Raw genomic sequence first — 22,776 nt, forward strand, 5'->3', positions numbered from 1 at the left:
TACAGTAATCCAATCAGACACAGTAGGATAGGTACAGTAATCCAATCAGACACAGTAGGATAGGTACAGTAATCCAATCAGACACAGTGACTTCCTTACATGCCAATGGAACTCAAAGTGAAACCCAGTTGAACTACTTCTACATCCACACACAATTCACACAGTCACATCTACTACAGTAGGATAGGTACAGTAATCCAATCAGACACAGTAGGATAGGTACAGTAATCCAATCAGACACAGTAGGATAGGTACAGTAATCCAATCAGACACAGTAGGATAGGTACAGTAATCCAATCAGACACAGTGACTTCCTTACATGCCAATGGAACTCAAAGTGAAACCCAGTTGAACTACTTCTACATCTGCCTCTGGTAAGCAGGCGTAGGACAGGCATTAAAGAATAATTGCTACCAACACTGGTCACTAAAGGAATACCAAGGCAGCACTCTATCTAATTGCCCTTGCAATAAAACAGCCCCTTGAATGAGTTTCAAAGTGCATTACAGATATTTTAATTCTCGTGCCTAACGTCGGAATTGGACAGAAATAATTATGAATGAATAGACATGCATATGTATAAAATATGAATTAAAGGAATGTCAATAGTGCAGGTTAAAAGATAAAACGTTTATCGAATCCCTTATCTCGAGGACGGTTCTTTACCTAATTGACTTTAAGCTTTACAACTTGTCCTAATTTAAAACATAAACCTTCGAGGTAAACTTGGATCTCAGGCAGACAAAACATACAAACGTTCTCTTATGACTTATGAAATCACAATGCACTGGTAGGACAACGTGTACAGTCTCTTCAACTTTTATACATACTAAACAATTCATCACACAAACAAACAAAATTTATATCCCCAAAACATGAAAAACAGAGCATGATAACAACGAAACTGATGAAACACAACTTTTAAGATGATTGTACAACAAAGCAAGCAAATACTGCAGCAAAGATATCTCTACGGGGACTTAGTTAATTTCATTAAATGGTTAATAATATTTAGACTTGAAATAAACCATGATCTGTAAATAACAATTTACACATTGATCATAATAATAAAAAATCCATAATAGCATCATGACTTATTTCACACATGAGTATTGCCTGTTTCAAAGTAATAACCAATTTAGCATTCATAAATAATCGATATACATATATGAAACAAGAAAGAAAACTTCCGAATTCTGTACAAAGTAAAAAGTTATAAATGACACTACTGCTCATGTAACACAGAGCAAATTATAAATACTTTCTGCCTTAACAAGCAACGAAATAATTCAACTACTCACCTTGTTCTAACCTCCGCATAGAAAACCTAAGCACATTGACAGACTAAAATATACAATAAACATGCTAACTCTAGCGCCACCTTGGCTTCTATAACAATTTAAAGATAACCAAAAGCAACTACAGTAAAAGTTTTCAACTAGTAACCTCAGTCTAACGTGACACATACAGAGTTGATTGCAACATGAACTTAAAGTATCAGCTTAAACTAACCTAACATGTATCATTCAATCATTACAAATAATGCAGAGAAACAAATGTAAGAATAATAAAATCTACAGTGGAAATGATAAAAGCACATAAACTTACAAGAATCATAATCACAATACTGGCGATAATGACACTAAATATTTCTAAGTAAGTGATACTCCACAAAGTAAGAAGATAAAAATAAAACGAATATACGTGTGTGTAACACCATTTTACAACACAACACATTACCCACAACCAAATACAAATAGAAGTTAATTCAAAAGACACAGTTCACTTACAAATATAAAGTGAGGTATAAACTAGGTCAAACTTACGGATGCAAAAAAATGTAGCGATGTGTTTAAAAGCAAACAGATTGTTTTACTGGAGAATAAGTGGTAACTTTAACCATAAACATAAGGAGAAAAAACTAAAATCACACTCTCATGAATCATAACATTTAACTAATAAAACCGATCATGATAAAGCAGTTGGTAGCAAGGAAACTTTCTATTGATGAGGGTGTCCTCTTTCTGTGCTGGGCGTTACTAACACTAGGACCCTGGTTTTTGTACATTATTTTGGCCTGATGGAGGTCTACCTGATAGTTTCTATATCTTTGCCTCATCATCTACATGAAAGCACAAAGCAGTAGCATTGTTCCAACCTGCTGTCTGACATATTCTGTGTGATTTCTTTTGGTTAGATGGATAACAAATTCAAAGTTTTTGATGTAGTAGCTTGTGTTTTTCATGTACGTGTTGGTTCATCTAGGTCATTCATGCCATCTACTATACTCAGCTCTAAAATAAAAGTAAAACACTCAAAACCACGACATCCTTTCAACTCCCTTAAATTAACTGCATCTACCCCACCTGAAGGCAACTTATTCCAAAGTCCAACTACCCTATTAGAAAAATAAAACTGTCTTAGCTGAAGATGACTTCTACCCTGACAAAATTTATACTTGTGTCTTTTAGTCTCACTATTCTCACCATTAAATACGATAAAAGATTATACATCAACGCTATCAGTTTCCTTTATAAACTTAAACACCTCAATCAAATCCAATTTAACTCTTCATTTTTCAAAAGAAAACAAATTCAGAGATCTTAACCTATCTTCGTATAACAACCTTTCTATCACATGTATCTTCTTGGTAGTCCTTCTTTGAACCTTTTCCAACAATTCAATATTCTTTCTAAGGTAAGGAGCCAAAGACTGAACACACTACTCCAAATGGGGTCTATCCAATTATCTATAAAATGACATTATAACCTCTTTAGATTTGTATTCAACATTTATATAGATGCAACCTAAAATTCTATTTGTCTTACCATTCGCAATAGTACATTGCTTGGATGGCTTAAGAGACTGATGAACCAGAACACCAATACCTTTTTCTTCTATAACACAAATAAGTTTAATCCCATCAACATTATACTGTCAAGTCAAACTGTATTATCCCACATGCATTAACTTGCATTTATTATAATTAAAAGCTATCTGCCACATTTATTCAATAAAATCACCAAATCAACCAAATTCCTTTGTAAAGACGTAGCAACCTTCTCACAGCCAAAAACACACAAAACTATAATATTATCAGCAAATTTAAATAATATATGACCATTCCTTCATCTATATCGTTGAAATAAGTTAAAGAGAACAAAGGTCCTAACACTGAGCCCTGAAGTACTCCACTTGTGACATAAGTCCAACTTAAATAAGCTCCATTTATAACAAACCTTTGCTTTGTTCCATCTAGCCAGTTTTCCATCCAATGAAACAACTTACTCTCCATACATACATGTAACTTTTTAACAAGCCTCTTATGTGGTACGTTATCAAATGCTTTCTGGAAATTCAGGTGCACCCAATCCATACCTGTACCCTCAGGTACATAAGAAATTATCTCTTCCAAGAAAGACAAGATTTTTACCTAATGAAACCACGTTAAATGACTTTGTAAAGCAACTTTTACCAGACTTTCAAAAACATTTCCCACCACTGATGTAAGACTAATACGCTTATACTTTTTATCATCTCCTTTGAAAAGGGGAGTAACATTAGCAAACTTCCAATCTCAATCGTTCTAGCCAAGGGGTTGAGACATTAGTCATAGAACTTATCTGGAATTTGGAGGTTGTCAGTTTGTTTCCAACACTATTGCCGGCTCTTGATCCTTAACTGGTTTAAAAAGGTTATTTAGGGAGTCACTTGTAACCTTGATTAACCATGAGATGCACCCACTTCTAATTGCAATGGAGTTGTTGGATTAAACATCCCTCATCTGGAAAGAAACATATTTAATAGTGAAATATAGTCCAATTCATTAGGATCTATAGCCAGTCTCCGAGTTCGAACCATTTCTTTCACAATTTATCATAATATATTTTATGTCATACTGTTCCTTTTCTTGCCTATTTTCATGCTTATACATGTACCTCAATAACAGCAGTATTGAACTACACTAAACTCTCCTGTTTATCTTCTGTAATGTTTCAGTAACTGAAGATCATGTATCAGATCCAAATAAAGTATAACTTCTGTTCCATATGTTGAGAGTTAAGAAACAACCATTATGCTATTGATATATTGTCTCATGTGTCATAGTAACATGTGGCTATTGATCGTTTTGGTTAGTCTGTCTCCAATTAACATTTTATACACCTCATTCAACCAGACAATCTGATTGAGGATAGAGTGAACTACTATCTCAACACACCCACTATTGTACATCTTATTCAGTCAGACGAAAGATGATAAGGTGAATTATGTCTCATCAAATAGCTGTCACAACTCAGCAAAGAGTAAACTGCCAAATTTCACTATTTTATTGATATTTATTTCTCCATATACTCCAAAGTGAAATATTCATTGCATTACTAAGTTACCAGCCAAAGACTGTTATAAAGTGTTAGTGAGAGAATATGTTTCAATGCACTTTGTAAGGTAATACATCACAGCCATTACGTATCAATTACATTTAACTATTTCTGGCAATATCATGACTGTTCTCTACATTGGAGAACTTACTATTCTCTGTCACAACTTACCCACGCATGGTTAGCTTTTCCTCTTGACAGTACACAAATTGCGGTATTTACTTAACTTATTAAACCTTTGTAGGAATATGACCAGTAAAACCACCTCTTTAGGCTGGTCATACTTTGTGATATTACCTAGTTTGCAATGGTTCTTGTATTTGAACACTAAATACCACTAGTTGAATCATATTACATTTGTGTAGGCCATAGTGATGATAAACAATCCCCCACTATTCTAATTGTTTAAATAACTGCTCGAGGTTGTGTGTGGGCTAGTTGTTACAGTAAGCAGTACCACGGCTATATCTGAATGCTTTAGCTGCTCTTCATGGACTTTTTAGGACTTACATTTTCGATGCATTACTGCAGCACCTTTAACCTTAACTGTGGCCTTATACGTTAGAATCAGGACGTTTTGCAAATAGAGATAGTTCATTTGATTTACTGAAGAGTTGCTCAGCAGTTACATACTGTTGACTTGAGTAGTATTATACAATGAAATAGTGGTCCTCTAGCATTGTTATACAATATATTATCATACCTTCCAATCATAACTTTCATCCTTTTTTAGTGTCAAAAGTGTTTCACAAAGTCTACAACTGTAAGAATTTCTTTTTGATTGTATAATAATTGCTTTTGTCACTGGCTAGTGTAGAACAGTAAAATGAGTCGGAAGTTATCCTTGTAACTCTGGATTATCACTCCAGCTCCAAGATCAGCTTCTTCTCACTTCTCACTTATTTCATCTTAGTCAACTCCCAGGATGCTTCTTTTCCTCTTGGTTTAGGTTTCATATACCGTAGCAAAAAGAAATAGTTCTAGTTACTTGTAAAGAAAGAAACAATAACAAACGACAGATAATTATTAGAAGGAAGCGCTTTAAATCGCCAACCTTAACCCACAACTAATCTTAGTTAGATCCATAGTCATAGCGCCAAATCATTACTTAATATTTCTTACACCGTGATAAAGTGTTATAGATTATGTGACTAAAAGACATTCAGAATTCGCATGATAACCAGAGCTTTAAAGCAAATAACTGGATAGATGCAGAGGATCAAGATGTGAAAGTTGGCCAAACGGAATTATTTACAAGACACAAAATTTAACAGATAAGTACAAATCCTTTATTATTATCATTATATATGGCAGGAACCTGTGGCACTGTGCATCACGGCTGTTAGAACTTTTCTAAGGCTAGTACACAATTCAACTTAGGACATACGCTACTGGCTGTCTAATGTGGTGAGAAAGATAAGTCTTGTATGACAAAGAAAATTTCCTCGTTCCACGTTTAGAAGAGGGAAATTTTCACTGCTGGCTGCAAAAACCAGAATGTATCTAAATAGAATCGACATCTGACACAGACTTAACAGAAATCGCTTTCACCAACGAATACCACTAAGACATCTGCTTTAGAGAACAGATACATTATACCAATCACACAGAGTAACCTTACATGCCATTTGAACTCAAATGGTGGATCCCAAATGTACCACTTTACCCTTTGCTTCTGTCAACCAAGCGTAGGACAGAAAACAATAGGCAAACGCCGACATTGACTCAGAAAATATTTGCAGCAGTTTCTTTAATTCCCTTTGCAATAAAACTACAAATTTAAGAAAGATTTTAACAACTCCGCCACGGATTTTATGGTTTCCATGGCTAAACTCTAAATTCCAACAGAACAAGCATTTTGAATTAATATATATATATACACAAAATAAGAATTATACAAGCTGGAGATGTGCAGGTAACAATGTGGTGGGCAGAATACAGATAGCCCTTTGTGTAGCTGTGTACTTAATAGCAAATGCAATCATTTCGGTTCGTTGTTAATAATAATAATTCACCCTTCTGTGCTTACACGATCATCTTGTTTTGTTGGTACTAATGGTACAATTCTGTGTTTACACAGTCATTTTGATTCATAGTCGACAATAATACATCCCTTTGTTTTTACACAATCATTTCGTTTCATTGTTGATAATAATACATCATTTTGGATATACACGGTCATTTCGTTTCATTGTTGATAATAATACATCATTTTGTATATACACTGTCATTTCGGTTCATTGTTAGTAATAATTCATTCCTTTGTGTTTACGTGATTATCTCTGTTTGTCACTGATGGTACAACCTTGTATTTATATGTGCATCTGTGGTTTGTGTTTGTGAAAGTTCTTCCTTTCTGTGTTTACATGTTCATCTCTATATCCCTTCCTTGTTACTTTTGGTATACCTATAATGCTTTGTTTATACGTTCATCTCTATTTGTTGTTACTTTAGACGCATCCTCCTATTTACGCGTTCATTTGTGTTTACGTTTTCATCTATGATGTTACGATTGATGCATTCCCCTGTGTTTGCACATTCATATCGGTTTAGTTTCAATATAGATATACATTCCTTTGTGTTTAGACATACTTGTTTTTTTTTGTTGCCATTGCTACATCTCTCTATGTTTACACGTTATTTGTTTGTTGTTACTATTGATACATCCTTTGGTGTTTGTACTTTCATCTTAGTTTGATGTCATAACTAACACTTGCGTATGTGTTTATATTTTCATTCAGTTTGATGTCACAACTGGCACTTTCGATTGTGTTTACACTTTTATCTGAGATTGATGTCACAACTGGCACTTTCGTTTGTGTTCACACTTTTATCTCAGTTTGATGTTACGACTGACACGTTCATCTCCGCTTTATTGTTACTGTTAATGTGCCTTTGTTTGTTTACAACATCTCTCTTTGTTATTATCATTGATATGTCTTTCTCTGTTTACTCGTTCATTTCTGTTTTGCTAGTATTGGTATACATCCCTCTGTGTTTAGATGTTAATATGTGTTTACTGTAAAATCCTTTTGTTATTACACGTTTAATCTATGATAGACATATTTACCCCTCTGGTTGCATGTGCACTTTTGTTTGTCGTTACTCAACTCACATTTCTGTCTGTATTCTTTATCAGTACAGATTCATTCTAGTTTGCTATAACTGTAGATATTAAATAGTATACGCAACATATTTACTTCGTGTATGGCCTTCTTTTAACAACTTGTCTAAGAGTGCTAGCAAATATCGATTCTACTGTTGATAGTATAGGAGTTTAAGAGTAATGAAACGATAGTGCGAACTAGCAGTGGTTTACGTACTTTCCACTTACCTATTGTGTATTGATTATATTAATTTCCTGGAAGTCTAACAAAGGGATGTACATCCATATTGTGCTTGGCTAGTAGCGACATACGTTATTCAAACTTTAATAATAACAACTCGATGATGAGGTCTGTAGGACGAAACGCACAACAGTTACTCTGTAAACTCCTTAACTTCCCTAAACTCCTAACACTTCTAATTTCTAACTTTTCTGTTCTGTTTATTATCAGTGAATGCCAGGAAAATTGAATTTCTTTTTTTATGTCAGATTAAAGCAGAAAAAGTTACAGTTTTAATGGTGGATGACGTTGCTTCAAACACGGAAGACTTAACTACGTAGCAGTTTAGTCCTTAGTGTTGCTATGACAACATCGTTTAGTCCTTAGTTGCTACGATGACAGTGGAAATTATAATTTCATCTTATCTTTATACCTGGTGGATGACGTTACTCCCAACACGGAAGACTTAACTACGTAGCAGTTTAGTCCTTAGTTGCTATGTGTTGCTATGACAACATCGTTTAGTCCTTAGTTGCTATGATGACAGTGGAAATTTTAATTTCATCTTATCTTTATACCTCATTTCCTGAATAGTTAGTAGTCGTGATTGCGAATGTAACTCTTTTTTTTATAAAACAATATATCAGTTAAACTGCTGAATGACGTTTTATTCTACCTTTATAACTTTAAATGTTTCAAATAAATAAAATGTAAGACGTTAGAAAGAGTTATAAGATGCTCCTGTAACTAACGGTTTTCTGGTGAACTGAATTCCCCCGTTAGATTTACTTTTACTATTGTTACTAAAGCTCTATTCTTGATAAACAACACTTCTAATATCTAGCGATATTGAAAAGAAAAGACTAAATTCTGAGCAATGACAAAAGGTATAGGAGATGATGCTCCAATGAAGGGAAAGAACAGAGAGATAATTCGTAACTATATATATATATATATAAACCTCTTTCAGACAGATATAAGGGAAACTTTTAAAATTGAATAAAAAAATTGCATTATAAAGTAATTAAATTGGGCAGAATTTGAATATAAATTCTTATTAAAACTTAGTTTAGTAGAACACATTAGAAAAGCTCATAAGTTTAATCGCTCCACATGTGAAAACAAATTGATATTGATTTGGTCTCTATTCAGTGAACCAATTGCTACAATCACGTGAGGACACGTGGATCTTGTTATTAAGTTAATGAAACCTACCCTCCAACGTATTTTCTTTTCAACTGCAATCAAGATGAGCATCCTTATGACGATAGTCCTTAAAATGTTCATTATATGTTTCGAATCATAGAAAGAAAAGAACACTTGTTAACGTTTCCATGGTAACAGTTTTGACATTACTACAAAGTGTTTAAATAGAGGAGAAGCTAAATGGCACTAAATGGCCAAAGTTCTGTGGCGAGACAGAGCACCTGCTATTAGATACAGATTTACTCTGTAACATAGTTGTTTGTCTCACGTCAAATATATTCAGTCTACGTTCTGAACTCAGGAGATTACGTCACAATTATTATCAAATTACTGATAAATTAGAATGAAAAACTATTACAAACAACTTCGGTAGTCATAACGTAAGAGTTAAAAGACAAAACAATCATGATACTTTATTCATTCCAAAGGACGAAAATCAGAGTGTGTAGCAGACTATCATCTACCCAGCCATATCAATTTAGAAAATAGTAGGACGAGAATCAGAGTGTGTAGCAGACTATCATCTACCCGGCCATATCAATTTAGAAAATAGTAGGACGAGAATCGGATTGTGTAGTAGATTATCATCTACCCAGCCATATCAATTTAGAAAATAGTAGGACGAGAATCAGAGTGTGTAGTAGATTATCATCTACCCAGCCATATCAATTTAGAAAATAGTAGGACGAGAATCAGAGTGTGTAGCAGACTATCATCTACCCAGCCATATCAATTTAGAAAATAGTAGAAACACTTTTTTTTTTTACATAGTGACAGAGTTGTGCATATTTTACTGAAACATGTAAAAACAACTTCCTGCATTCACAATCAAACTTTAATTACAACTGTTTCGGCAGTATTTGACTGCCATCGTCGGAGTGTAAAAAATTATTACTTCTGATGATGACAGTGAAATGCTGCCAAAACATGCAAAATTGTAATTAAAGTTTGACTGTGCATGAAAAAAAAGTTTTTTTATTTGTTTCATTCACTTTTTTTAATATAATGAATTATTAACTTTAAAAACTGACTTTGTTAGGGTTTTTCTGTTTAAATGACTATCTGCTCCAGCCGTCCCTAATTTTAAAGTGTTAGACTACAGGAAAGGCAGCTGGTTAATACCACCCCCCGCCAACTCTGGAGTTACTCTTTTACCAACGAATAGTATAGTATCATTCACCGTCACGTTATAGTGGCATCACTGTTGAAAGGGCAAGCATTTTCGGTAATTGGATTAGTTGAGTGCCCTAACCACTAGACCATACCAAAAGTGGTATTAGGCTGAAACCTAAAAAGGTCACTTCAGTTTTTGAAGCATGTTCATAGACCAAATATCCTTAGTTAATAGAATTTTGTGTAAAGTTAAGGTAGTGAATTCTAACGTTTATAGCATATATGATGAAAAAACATCGTTTCAAGCTCCACAAACTCCTTCTTTACCGAGTCTTAAACTTACACCCTCTTCAATTCAACGTGAAAAATTTGCAGTTCCTATTCTACTCACGTGTTGTCCAAAAGATTCGTCAATAAACAAGTTACCGTCATTTTTATCACTAAATCGTCTTATATTGCTATCATTCTGCTGTGATTTTCATCTCTAGCCTAAAGTACCTATACCTAACTGGATGGTCCCCTAGTGGTTCAGCGGTAAGTCTACAGGCTTACGACAATAAAAATCTGGTTTCGATACCCGTGGTGAGCAGAGCACAGAGAGGGCATTGTACAGCTTTACGTTTAACAACAAACAAAACAAAACTTAAATGAATGAACTTTGAGTGAAAACAGTGAATCAGTTTAATGTTCCACTAAATTAGTTCACTGTTTTCGCTCACATATAGATAATTTTTTATAATGTCAGCGCAATCCTGTTGCGAAATAGTAAAACAATGTAGGACCGAAGGATGTGGGGCTCAAAATGTGATGCCACTTAATACGCTCAGCACTTTAACTGTGGTTACTTTATAAAAGTGATATCCAAACCCGTTGCTTCGTTCAAAGAACCGTATAAAACTTTTGTGGCGGCTGTTGCTTCTGACTAGCTACTCTTCTTCTAGTCAGCATTTCAAAATTAGAAACATCTATACTCAAGCCCTTGATCTCTCTGACCTAGCCGTTTAGCCCATAATGAGTCGTTCAGTTGAAAATTCCAGATTCGTTCCAATTTATGAAGAAATAATTCAACTATTTTGACTTGAAATTTTGTTGCTTGAAATATCCATTTAAAATGTAAATCCTTCGTCGTGAATGACTTATATTTTAAAAGTTAGGAAAGTAATTTTGTACCATTAAACTGACCTTATTTCGTGATTGTCTTATAAAAATGTAACATCTGGTTTGATTGTATTTCCTTGATGATCCAAAGCGCTATCAGATCCAAATAACAGCGAGGAATATTTCGATAGATTGAGTGCAATAGAAAAGAACATAATGCCAGTCTTGGTTGATGTTAGACAATCTCTGCCAACATTCTGTAACTCCAAGCTATGAAACGTTCTTTAATGGCACCTGATGGGAATTTTATATCGCAAACGTTAAATGTTCTAAATAACAACATTTATCGATTGACTGTGTGAAAAATTCATATATTGGACCAGACACCGTTGGCAAAGTCCGCTATAATTAGATAAGCGTGTAACTTAACAAAATTTATAGGGTTGTAAAGCTGAGTGAACGCTATAAAGACACAACTAAGTAGCCGTTACAATACAGCTTGATAGCATAAAAATTTAAAAAAAAACATAGGAAGAAGATAGAGCCTACCTACAGTTCTTATACTGTGTATAATGTTTTAAGTATCTCAATATTTACAGCATTTAAGACGGGACCACGTGTTACTCGATATGCTTTTTACATCCCACTATTTGAAATTAAATTGAAATATATTTTATACTGAAATATCGTATTATTTACAATATAAAGTCTCTTAATCCAGGAATTTCATCCCAAAAGGTGAAAGTAAAACCGAAAATAATTCGAATAACACATTTTTTTAATCGTTTCTGTTTTTACTTTTTACTTACAAAGTCATGTAATGATGGAAATTAATCTTTTATGTTCAATAATCCAGAATTATAAAACATAAACGTTCCATCAATTTTTGTGTTTCACAGATCTGTAGCATTTGCGTTAGTCACAACACACACAGAAAACGTCCATCTATGTCGCATATAAATAAATAAGAAAGAAAACGGTAACCTTAATACGTTGGTATTCGCTTATTCGGAAATTACTTAAAGAAAAAAAATGCAAAAAGATGACAGTTTTATTCGTAGATTACCATGGAGCTGCGTTATATAAATGACAGATCAGATTATTCTGGCTTTTGACAGAGAACTCGTTTACCCACGAGATTATATACAGTACATGTATACAACTACCACAGTCACTTCCAAATCTAGGAGTGTGATCATGAGTTTTGAACAGACTTCACGAAACTTTAAATTACATTATACTTCAATTTAGTGAATTTTATTAGATATTTCATTAACTTCTGCTGAACGGGTTTAACTGTTATAGAATTCCCAGAATAAAATAAATCAGATTGCGAAATTACTGGCTGAATAGCCGTGATTTTGAATTCAATAGAAAGCTCAAGTTTAGAATGTATTAGCTGAAAGTGAATGTCAATTTTGAACAACATAAATGAAAACAGGTTGAAAAGATCTACGACTATTATTGGTAAAAGAGAGTTGAAACTGTCTACATGATCTTATCAGAAAAAAAGGGTATATTTTAAACAGTCTTGTTCCAGTATATGTTGAGACCTGACTTCTTTTTATTTTATATGTTATCCTTACACTTATCGTAAACTATCTACAGATTACGTTTATTATGAGATTAAAATAGCATATTTTTGGGTCCACGTTCAAATTCGATTAAATATATTTTTATGAAATTTGATATATATATATATAGTGCATAGATAACGTTTACTTTCTTACTAAACCAGTACGTCTTTAAACAGATTATCTTGTATCCAATGTTTGGATATTTCCTAAAGTTTGATTTATATCGTTAATTACATTATTATCATTTTTGATCTATCAATTTGAAAAACGTGCTTATTTATTTCCACTTCTTCATTAATCCTTTAGTAAAATGTGAACTTCCCTGTAAAAAATGTCAAGTATGAGTATTCAGAAACTGAAATCGGTAGATGAAGTTACCAAAATTAACACTTCGCTTGATGATCTCAGTCAATGATATAGTCGATTTTGATCATAATATTATTCTAAAAAAACAACAAAAAAAACGTTCACTAATATAAGCTGCGAGGTTTTTCTCATTTAATTAAACTTGGTGCAATACTCTAACAGATAATAGTGAATCAAAGACGCTTTGATACGAATGTAAATTGGCGAAAGGTTTCTGTTCCAGTTAGTTTTATCGAGAAGTGTGTTTGGATACAATGCGCAACCGATTTTTTCCCATACAGCAAAATAACTGTAGTCTATAAGTTAAATAAAATGTGCAAAGTATTTGATTTATCGTTATGAGAATGACGTTGATTTTACAAAATTTGGAAAAAATCCATACACCATGAAATAATTACTAAATATTATGATTGTTCTCTTCATATTATTTTGGCGTTATTTAAGTACAAATATTTAACAGATACGTTGGCTTCACCTACATATTCACATACTATAGAAAGAATTATTCCACAGAAATGATTATTTTAATGTCGTGGTGTTTTAATACTTTATTATACGTGAATTAAAGTCACCAGGTTTACAATACTAGGATTGGTTAGTAGTGAAAAATAATTAGCTAAGTTTATGATTCTACAAAAAATAACATTTTTGGGTTCTACTTTATAACAGACGTTACGGTTGCTGTGGACCGACAAAAGGGGCCCGTTTTTCTTCAAGAACCTCCACATAATATTGACTTTTCAAACACAACCGGAGCTGTTATTCAATGTTTAGCGCATGGTAATCCTTCTCCAACGGTCAGTTGGTCAGTGAATGACAGGATAGCGGTCAGTGATGTCACAGGTCTCCGTTACGTACGTAGTGATGGAGCACTTGTTTTCCCTCCATTTCGAGGTGAAGATTTTAGACAGGAGATCCATGACGCCACCTACCGGTGCATTGCTTCTAATTCAGTTGGCACAATAGGAAGTAGAGAAGTTAAAGTCAAAGGTGGTAAGTAAAATGGGCTTTATATTTGTGTTCTTTTTTTTCCTGTTTCTGAAATCATTTTCCTTGTACAATTTTTAACTTAAAAGTATTGGCGTTTAATATTTTGAGTTGATGCTTTGCAAAACTTCGAAGTTCAATCATTTTACTATTTTTTCAATCCTATTTAACATACGTTATTCTTACCATCCCTTTCTTCCCCAGTAAGTCTGAAGGCTTATAACGCTAAATACTGAGTTTCGACGCCCGTGGTGAGCACAACACGGATAGCCTACTATGTATCTTTGCGATTAACAACAATCTTTCTCTGTGTACAAAGGAAAAGCTTTCGTATCTTAGTCGACTGCAACCATTAACAGTGCCCGCTTCACTTTGTTGTAAATGTTAACGACAAGACTCGTGAATGAAGCTTCCCGTAATATTTAATACCGGATCAGGTTGTTCTACCAAGTACATGAAGATTCAAATAAGTTGTTCTGAACATATTAAGAATATGCAGACATAAAAGTAATATTATGCATAAGCAATGATTTAGAAACTACACTTAGAACACTAACTATAAATTACGAATGTAAAACAAATCATAAGAAACATAGAAAATGTGAAGAAATATCATTTTTATTGAAATTTCTTTACACGAGTATTATACAGCGATATTCTTTAAACTTCAGTTTGGCTTCAACATGTGTAGAATAATGACGGAGATTACGTCAAGTTTCAACAATATATTTTCTTTTTTTAGCTAAAAAAATAAAGATTTAGAAATATAAAATAAGTCAGGAAAACCAGACACACAGCAAATCATGAAGTTTAAAAAGTATAATAAAATAAATAAATATAGGACGAATTAGGAATTATACACATTCAAAGAATGAAGAAATACAAAGGTGTAAGATTCGAATGTTACAGGCTAATCTAAATACTCAGTTTTAACATTTATGGAACTATTTCTCATGAACGATCTTGCACTCTGGTGGTTCAGTGGTAAACCTGAAGGTTTATCAAATCAAAACTCTGAGTTCAATCTCTGCGATGGGCACAGCACAGATAGCCTATGCTACAGCTTTGTGGTTAACAACAAAACAAATTCATATTTTAAGATGGAGATAGAGGTAGGTCAAATTCGGCTCGTCAATCACTGTAAGGATTTTGGCAATGCTTTGTTGTTTGGAATTTCCAACAGTTACCATATTTGCTTTTAATTATTGAGTATTAATAGATAATATATAAAGTATTTGGGATTATCAGAATACATACATATATGAACATCCACTTTTATGTGAGGATTACATCCACTATTTATAGATGTTCCGAGCAACCTCGTTATAATAACTGTAAAAACACTTAATGAACAGTGGTGCTAAATGAACGGCATACACGTAGCGCCTTCTCTGGGTTTGGAAACTAATGGAGGCAGCAGAGCGTGAAGTAACTCCGTACGATTATATTAACTAATGTTCTCATGTCTCACTAGGTATATAGTTTGTTCACACCTATTTGTATCCATGGGTATACATATACAGACACTTATGTGATGGGTATATATATATATACACACTTACGTCAGATGCTAATTCAAATAGATGTTTATTGACCTCTTTAATATAAAATCCTATCATTAAAAGCATATTGATGCTACTTGTACACAGTAGTGTTCAATGCCGATTCTTCGAAAGCATCGATCTAAATAAGTTTCTGAATGAAAGCAAACATTACTTCATGACTTGTACTCTTTTTGTTTTGTTCTTATTTTAATATGGGCAGTGCATATAAGAAGTGCATTTAGAACATTAAACTTCAATTAAATCAACATTTTGGTGACGGCGGGGCATTAACCTAGGAATTTGATGGTTCAGTTTCAAATATTAAAGGAGCATGAAAAGTTAGGTCTTCCATTTCAAGCCACAGAAAACAGAGCTGTCAAAACACATTCTGCTTTACCTTTAACAGCCACGTGACTCGTCTCTTTGAGTTTGCTATTTGTTTTGAGTTCCGAGTAGAAGTGGCATCCGGAAATGAGTTTTCTCTTCATTTCTCTTCCTCCCCGAAATACCCTCTCGACCCCTTCCCTTGCTTCTAAAAAGATTTAATCAATGCAAATTTCAGCGAAATATTAGATTTATTTGTTATTTCCTTAATGGTTGTTGTTGTTTTTTTCTCCCTTGAGAAGTTTAACAAATAATTGCTTCGTTATCGCGAGAACCATTTCATATTTACAGATGTCGCCATTGTCGCATGCAAATATAAGATATTTATGAATTAAATATTACAAAACACGTTTTAATTATACAGTTCATTCGGAATGGCGTTTGACATTATCAGCAACACAACTTGCAATGACAAATATTCACTCTGTCGAAACTTTCTTGAAATAAGAAAAAATAATCAGAGAAAAATTTTCTTCTATCACAAGACGCTACTCTGTATTAACACGATTGGAATGAACACCTACAAATCGATGAGCATAAAAACATGTTTAAAGAAAAGTGAGCTTTTGATAAAGCGTCTCTTAGTTATATATTTATGGAATACAATTTTCTTAGTTTAAAATGATTCTTTCTTACTCTTAAAAAGACATACGTATCGTCTATTTGACTGATTAACAACTTTACCCCATTGAACTTCTAATTTTTTAACAAAATTCCTCATTTTCAACGTCATGTAACATAATGTGAAACTATACATGATATGTGAAATACTGATTTTATACATAATGATGAATTCATTGTTGAGGATAAGTATAGAAATGCGTGCCCTGTTGCTATTATAGATAGTGATATGCATAGTAATACATAGTATGTTATCTGTCAGTCAGTCAGTAGACACTAAAACGACGTCAACATAAGGGACGTTTAATATTGCAATTTGTACTATCGTGACGTCAGGAAAATGTGCGCATGCCATGATTCACGAGAAGAATTATGCATTCTGTAGGCTACAAAACAGCATGACATATGAACTTCGAAAGCAAGAAATACAAATATTTATTCATCTTAACTTTTATTTATTCATGAAACATAACACTTTCTGGGACTCTGCGGAAGTACACCTATTATATATTAAATGATATTACATTTTAACAGTACTTTTATATATTAAATAGTATTACATTTTGGCACTACTTGTATATATTAAATGGTATTACACTTTGGCACTACGTGTATATATTAAATGGTGCTACAATTTTACAGGACGTATATTTATTAAAGGTAATACACTTTAACAGTACATCTTTTAGAATGTACTGTTTATCTTAGGGTGACAGACAACATGCTCTTCAATATTCTTAGTATTAAGTAGTTTGTTTCCAATATCCAGTAAACATAATTAATATCATTTGTTTATCTATCTATCTACCTGTCTTTCTTTCTTTCTATCTAACTAACATACTTGTGGGAAGAAGATTAAGTCCATTTCTCTACGAGATTTTATTATTATACGCATTTAGATAAAATATTCTTCAGTTCAAAACTAAACCGTTGCTATTACTCGCGGAGTGTATAATATTAAACTATTAATATTCCGCGTTTTAGAATATTTGTAAACACTGTTGCACGTAAATAATTGGCTCATTGTTTTATGTATATTCCATGTAATACTCAATATAACACATGATAATATGTTTTACACCTTTTTTACTTGCTGTTAATCTCACAGTTTATTTAGGTAGATAACAGAACATACCTGTAAACGTTATAGTAATCTTATATGTAAGAAGAAGTAATATATATATACTTATTTGTTTGTAAGTACACACTCGCGCACGTGTTTATACTTGACAGGAAGTGTATAAATCCGCACATGTCTCACTACCAGAATAAACAAATGAACTACGCCTGTGTCTCTCTGTAATAAACAAATGAACTACGCCTGTGTCTCTCTCTTTTTTCTTTTTTTTTAGGGTTTGGCGAAGTAATCTTGTTTCTGCTCCTGCCATAATTAATTAGAAATATGAATAAAACTAATGGGTTCTTTTTTTATATAAACATGTTGTATCTTCAAGTGTTTCTTAGTAATGTGTGAAAATATTTGTTACAGGCACTATGGTAAAATATGTATAACAACATTCGAAGGATTCACACACATTCACTCTTTTAATACCTACAACCTGTTTTTTTTTTACACACAGCCATAGTAAACCTAATGAGTTAGCCTACGTTTAAACAACGTTATATGGCATTAGTTTAAAGTATGTTAAATGTATGTTGATTAACGCTCAACATGACAACTATCCCAGGTTATGTTTATCGCTACACTCAAATACTGGTTACCATTAACATAGAAACGAGTATATAACTGTATCACGTTTAAGTTAACAAGCGTATAAAAAGTGAAAATTATATCTATGAAAGCTGTATTAAATTTAAAGAGTAATGTTACATATATCCAGTTTATACAGAAATATAATTTTATTATATAAGGGGGTTACTTAGAAAGACGTTTAAAACAACCTAGTTTATATTAATATCGTGATTAATAAGGCTACCCAACTGATGAAACATTGAATACTAATCTTTATAAGTAAGAACAGTGTGTTTTATTAATTTTACTCATTACCAGGCTGATTTATTTTTTATCTAACTAGGTAGCTTTCTCTGCTCGGAATTTAATATTAAATGCTAATGATTTTTACCTAACAATCAAAATTAAGTTTATAGCCAAGACATTTTAGGTTTCTAAACCAAATTCCAGTGAAACGAAATTTTCATCTAGATAAAATCTAGTCCAATTAATTTAAAATAGATAAAGTGCTGAAAATTCTCAAAATAATACAACAAACAAAGAGAAAGGATAAAGTTTGTGAGATGCTCAAAACAACACAAAAAGCTAAGATAGTGTGAACAAAAAACTAAAACAACAGAACAGGCGAAAAGAGTAAATAAAACAGTAAAAGAACAGAAAAGAGTGGATAAAAAGCGAAAGGTACTCTAAACAACAGAACAAGCGAAAGAAGTGGATAAAGTGCAGAAGGTGCTCAAAATTATACAAGGCAAGAGAAGAAAGTGGACAAAATGTAGACTGTGCTCAAAACATTAGAACAAGCGAAGAGAGGGTACAAAGGGCAGAAGGTGCTCAAAAAAATAGAGGACACGAAGAGATTGGATAAAAGACAGAATATACTAAATCAATAGAAGAAGCGAAGAGATTGAATAAAGAACAGAATATACTAAATCCATAGAAGAAGCGAAGAGATTGGATAAAGAACAGAATATGCTAAATCAATAGAAGAAGCGAAGAGATTGAATAAAGAACAGAATATACTAAATCAATAGAAGAAGCGAAGAGATTGGATAAAGAACAGAATATGCTAAATCAATAGAAGAAGCGAAGAGATTGAATAAAGAACAGAATATACTAAATCAATAGAAGAAGCGAAGAGATTGAATAAAAGACAGAATATACTAAATCAATAGAAAAAGCGAAAAGAGTAGGTAATGTGTAGAAGATTCACAAAAGAGTGGAAGAACAGAAGAGAGTGGACAAAGTTCAGAAAGTATTCAAAACAAAAGAACAAGAAGAGAGATAACAAATGTACTAAAGCAATAGAACAAGGGAAAAGAGCATGTTAGTTTCGGAAGATACTTAAAACAATAGAACAACGAAAAATGCAAATGATGCTTAAAAATGGAGGACAAAAATGAAGAGACTATGCAAAGTGCAGAATGTATTCGAAACAGTAGAACAAGCAAAGAGAGTGAATAAAATGCAAAATATATTTAAAACAATAGAACAAGCTAAGAAAATGGATAGAATGAAAAAGATACTCAAAACAAACGAAGGAAAGGAACAAAGTGTAGAATATATCCAGAAAATAAATCAAACCTCCTTTTCTTTTATTGCTGATATTACTATAGCTAAAATTCAGTGAGTGATTATGGTGATTATATAAATAGAAAACAGTTATTGTTCTGTCTGCATATATATATATTAAGAGCAACTCCTTTTACAGCATCGTCAAAAAACGTGTTCTATAATATGTTCGTGTACAGTGACGCATTACCTTTGGCTTCTTATCGTAAGTCTAATATTCTTCATTGTGTGAACAAGCAGTTTATATCTGGCGAATTCTCCAAAGGCCTACATAAATTTCGTGACAAAGGAATACCTTTGTCTGAAGGGCGGATCCAAGATGTAGTGATGTGTTCTATGCCTGTCTTGCTCATTCAACATATTAGAGATTGAAGAAATTAGTTTGAACTTTTAATTAACGATATACCTCCAGATGAACAGATAATCTATGGCTGAAACTTCATTAATTTTCTTTCTGGGATAACGCCTTCCTATTAACGGAAATATTAAATTTTATAGACTGATGATAAAACGGCAAAATGTTAACTTTATAATTAGCAAGGTAGCCTCCTAGGGAGAATTATTTGTTAATTCACGATATGCTTATATCAAGAACTAAAATATAAACAGTAAGACCAAATCAATTACAATTTTCGTAATATCTTTTATCAATCTCGAATAAAGTGGTAAGTCTTGAATTTGTGTATATACACCTTTAGGTAGAATAGTTTTTAATATATAAGTTAGAGTTGGTTGGACTGAGCCCTTAAATAACTAGTCAGAGCAAGACGAGTATCTTGACTGAACAAACTAGAACCCAGGTTGTATCGAAACACTAACCAGATCAATAACTGGATCATATTCAAGCCTAGAGCAGACCAGGACCTGAATCAAAACAAGACCTGGACCTATACTTTATATCAAACCACAACCTGGACCAAATCAATTACGTGAAGTGGATCTGTATTTCATTTACGTAAGACAATGGCACCAGCTAAACCATAACAGTTGATGTTCAAACTAGGATAAGAACATGTACCAGAGAAGTATATGGAGAAATATCAAGTCTGGACCAGGAACAGAACTAAACCTGATGGTAGGTCAGGAGTTTGGACTAGAAATGGACTAATGTCCGAAAAAAAGACCAGATGCTCAACCAAATAAGAGCCTAAATATGACCTGAAACATCCTCAGACCAGGACATGAGCCAATAGCAAAACAGGATCTTACCCAAACGCAGACGAGGACATAAATCAAACTAGAACCACGTCTTAATTTTACACAAGTCAGGACTTGACCAGACCAGCGCTTTGTCCGGAATAATACCATAACTTTAAATAGGCAAGTCCTGGACTAAAAACAGATCCGCATGTTGTTTACTATCATCTAGTTTAGTTCTTGGTGTGAACTAGATCAAATATTGTAAAATATATCTCGTAATAAATGCCCAAACTGTCATTAATCAGAATGATATATAGACAAATCCGTTTTATTGTAACATACACACATCCCCTTCATTCTCTCGCATTATATTCAACGCAAAGCTACACTATATAAATCTTACATTATCGTACAGTAGTTTAATAACAGTGCTATAAAAACACACTTACGTCTCTTACATTCTACTACTACAGTTTAAATTAGTGCTACACATACTCGAGTCTCTTTCAATAGTTTTAAGCCAATGTATATAGTTATATACAAACCACAATGTGAATAAAATTTTATCTTATTGTTGAAAATATAAACAGTTGTTTTGCTGTCATCAACCATCTTTGATATTCTTTACCATACCCACTCCTACAAATGGATGGTGTATTTCTCAAAATAAAAATGCAAGTAATTAGATAGTGTTTCTCTTTTTACCTCCTGTTGGTAAGTACCTAAAACTGCCCGTATTTAAAAATTTGTTTAATTATGTTTGTCGTTATTTACAAGTCCTGTGCAATCTATTATAATAATACTCAGAAATACTTTATATTTTTTCTTAATAGCAATAGAATATCACGTTTCCCGAATCAGCTTAAAATTTTCATTTTGAAAAATATTATTGATATTATAATTTAATTTACGTAACATAAGCGAGCAATTCTGCGTCTTTAGACTTTAATTGACATTAACTGCTAACCATTATCTGCACTGAAAATGCGCGTGCACTTCATTTCAACGGATGTAAACAAAAGGCGGATATAAATATATTTTAGTAGACATTTATTTATTGATAGTATTAAGTACGGTGAAATTTAGCCCTAACCAAGCTAAAGCAAAAAACGTACACAAGTTACAGTGTTAAAGTATCTCTTTATCGAATATAGGCCGTACTTAATGAAGGCTTAACTAATGTTAGTCCTGAGACAAGTGGACTTATAGATTTCGGTGTTTACGATTAGAACTCTTTTGTATTATTCTATAGATTCTGTATTTAAAGAAGTACTGTTGTATATATTTATTTTATCTCAAATGTCTCTTCTAGTTACAGTTGTTTTTCATACTTTGTCGGAATATTCCTCTTTCATTTCAGTAGTCAGACAAATCTTTGTTCTTAGTTTGGCTGTATGAAACCTCTTCAGACGTTGCCGCGTTCTTTATTGAATATTTACTTCATTTTTACTGGTTGATTAGATAGATAGACTACATACATACTCATCAAAAGATTTAGTCCGACTGTTACACATGCTCTTTTAAAACATTCTCTTCAAATCCTTTTAAAGCAGTGCTATATATATATATATATATATGTCAACTATTTTCTTTTTTCGTTGTAACGCTTTACAGTAGCTATACACAGCGTGGTCACAAGTAAATAGACACCACATTTTCAGAAAAAATGAAAATTTCAGTCATATTCACATGAATTGATATATTTATAGTTTAATTAACATCTAGTAGACCTTCCTTTCGCTTCGTGGAGTTCATTGATCCTTTGGGGCATCG

The 22,776-nt window shown here is 32.9% G+C and overlaps 1 protein-coding gene across 1 annotated transcript in view; it reads left to right on the forward strand.

Annotated features, from left to right (window-relative positions):
* The window catches only part of LOC106460021 (Down syndrome cell adhesion molecule homolog), a 112,873-nt gene that overhangs the window by 10,226 nt on the left and 79,871 nt on the right, over window positions 1-22,776 (forward strand). The window contains exon 2 of the mRNA XM_022386616.1: window positions 13,735-14,058. Coding sequence (XP_022242324.1) covers window positions 13,735-14,058 — 324 coding nt within the window. The remainder of the gene's footprint in view (window positions 1-13,734; window positions 14,059-22,776) is intronic.

This window comes from Limulus polyphemus, unplaced genomic scaffold (assembly GCF_000517525.1).
Source record: "Limulus polyphemus unplaced genomic scaffold, Limulus_polyphemus-2.1.2 Scaffold694, whole genome shotgun sequence".
In the NCBI taxonomy this organism is placed as follows: Eukaryota; Metazoa; Arthropoda; class Merostomata; order Xiphosura; family Limulidae; genus Limulus; species Limulus polyphemus.